Below are 1,250 nucleotides of genomic sequence, written 5' to 3'. Positions count from 1 at the left end.
TTTTTTTTTTGCCTGGGACACCCGGAAATGTTGCAGCTTGAGCACCTCGTTTTCGGAGGCAAACCCCACCGGTGTCACCGCTCCTAAGCACGCCGCGTTTGCAAGTGCCGCCTTTAAAGGCAGACGCGGTTTGAAACATCCTTTCCTCTCCTTTTCTTCCCCCCCACCCCTCACCCCCGCTCCACGAGCGCGTTGCTGACAGTTGCCAACCAGGCCCGTTTGTACGGCCGAAAAGACGCTAGTGGGGAAGTGGTGGTGGTGGGGGCACCTCTCGGCGGCACCTCCCGTTTGCAACAACGTTTCGCGGCGGCTTTGTCCGTGCGCGAACGGCGAGCGCCGCGCCCCAGCCGGGCCCGACGGCGCAAACGCCCGCCCCGTCCCTCTCGCTGCCCGATAACCGAGCTATGAGAGCGTATGTGGGTTTTGTTTTTGTTTTTTTTTCCTTTTTTCCTTTCCCCACACTCCTGCCAGTCCCAGCAACGTGTGGGCTGCAATCCCTTATCTAGCGCTTGACATGATCATCTCACCTTGACTTGACTCTCTGTCATCCCCAGCGAATAGGCTAGCCTGGCCCTCTCCGGTCCCGCTAAATATTTCGTCTGCTCAAAAGTCTTTTCCAGGGCGAAAATCTGCTGGCCAGAAAAAGTGGGTCGTGTATGTTTTCTCTTTCCGTCTTTATCCAGCAAAATTGAGCCTTGATCTGGGGTGGGGAGAGAAACGGAAGGCATGGACAGATATGTTAATCTATTTATTTAGGAAAGTGCTTAACTATCAAGCTGGCTCTCAGGGGAAAGGGGATTTTCTACCCACGGGGGAACGGATCTGTAACAAAACCGTTGCCAGAAAAACGTGGCGTTGTGAGTGTCCCGGCTCCCTCCTTTTTTTTTTATTTTCTTTTTTTCCCCCCTTTCTTTCTTTTTTTTTTTCTTTTCATTTAACGATCTAACACTTGAGCGGGCAAACAATTTTTTCCTCTCGAAAAGGGAGGAAAAAATCCTTTCTTGCGGAAAGTTTGCGCGCACATCTACAATAAGGAAATCGCCAGCTCCAGCGCTTCCCGACAATAAATAAAGAAATAAATAAAGGAAGGAAAAGTACATGGCAAGGAGGAGTTGGGGTTTTCTTTTCCCCGGGAGAAAAAGGAGTGGGGAAGTAATGATATTGAAAAAAAAAAAGAGAGAGAGAAAAAAATCCACTTTTTGTCAGAAAGAACGGACATTTCACGCGGGTTTGCGCCGACCGACGGGGAG

General features: G+C 50.4%; 1 protein-coding gene across 1 annotated transcript in view; it reads right to left on the bottom strand.

Moving 5' to 3' along the window:
* Positions 1–887, bottom strand: part of NKX6-1 (NK6 homeobox 1) — a 2,837-nt gene extending 1,950 nt beyond the window's left edge. The window contains exon 1 of the mRNA XM_085313661.1: positions 528–887. Coding sequence (XP_085169787.1) covers positions 528–728 — 201 coding nt within the window. The 5' untranslated portion in view covers positions 729–887. The remainder of the gene's footprint in view (positions 1–527) is intronic.
* Positions 888–1,250: the final 363 nt, after the last annotated feature.

The sequence above is a fragment of the Rhea americana genome, unplaced genomic scaffold, assembly GCF_003343005.1.
Source record: "Rhea americana isolate MKP2758 unplaced genomic scaffold, rheAme1 scaffold_392, whole genome shotgun sequence".
NCBI classification, from domain to species: domain Eukaryota; kingdom Metazoa; phylum Chordata; class Aves; order Rheiformes; family Rheidae; genus Rhea; species Rhea americana.
The sequence above is the reverse complement of the archived record's forward strand: the minus strand, read 5'-3'. Positions and strand labels throughout refer to the sequence as shown.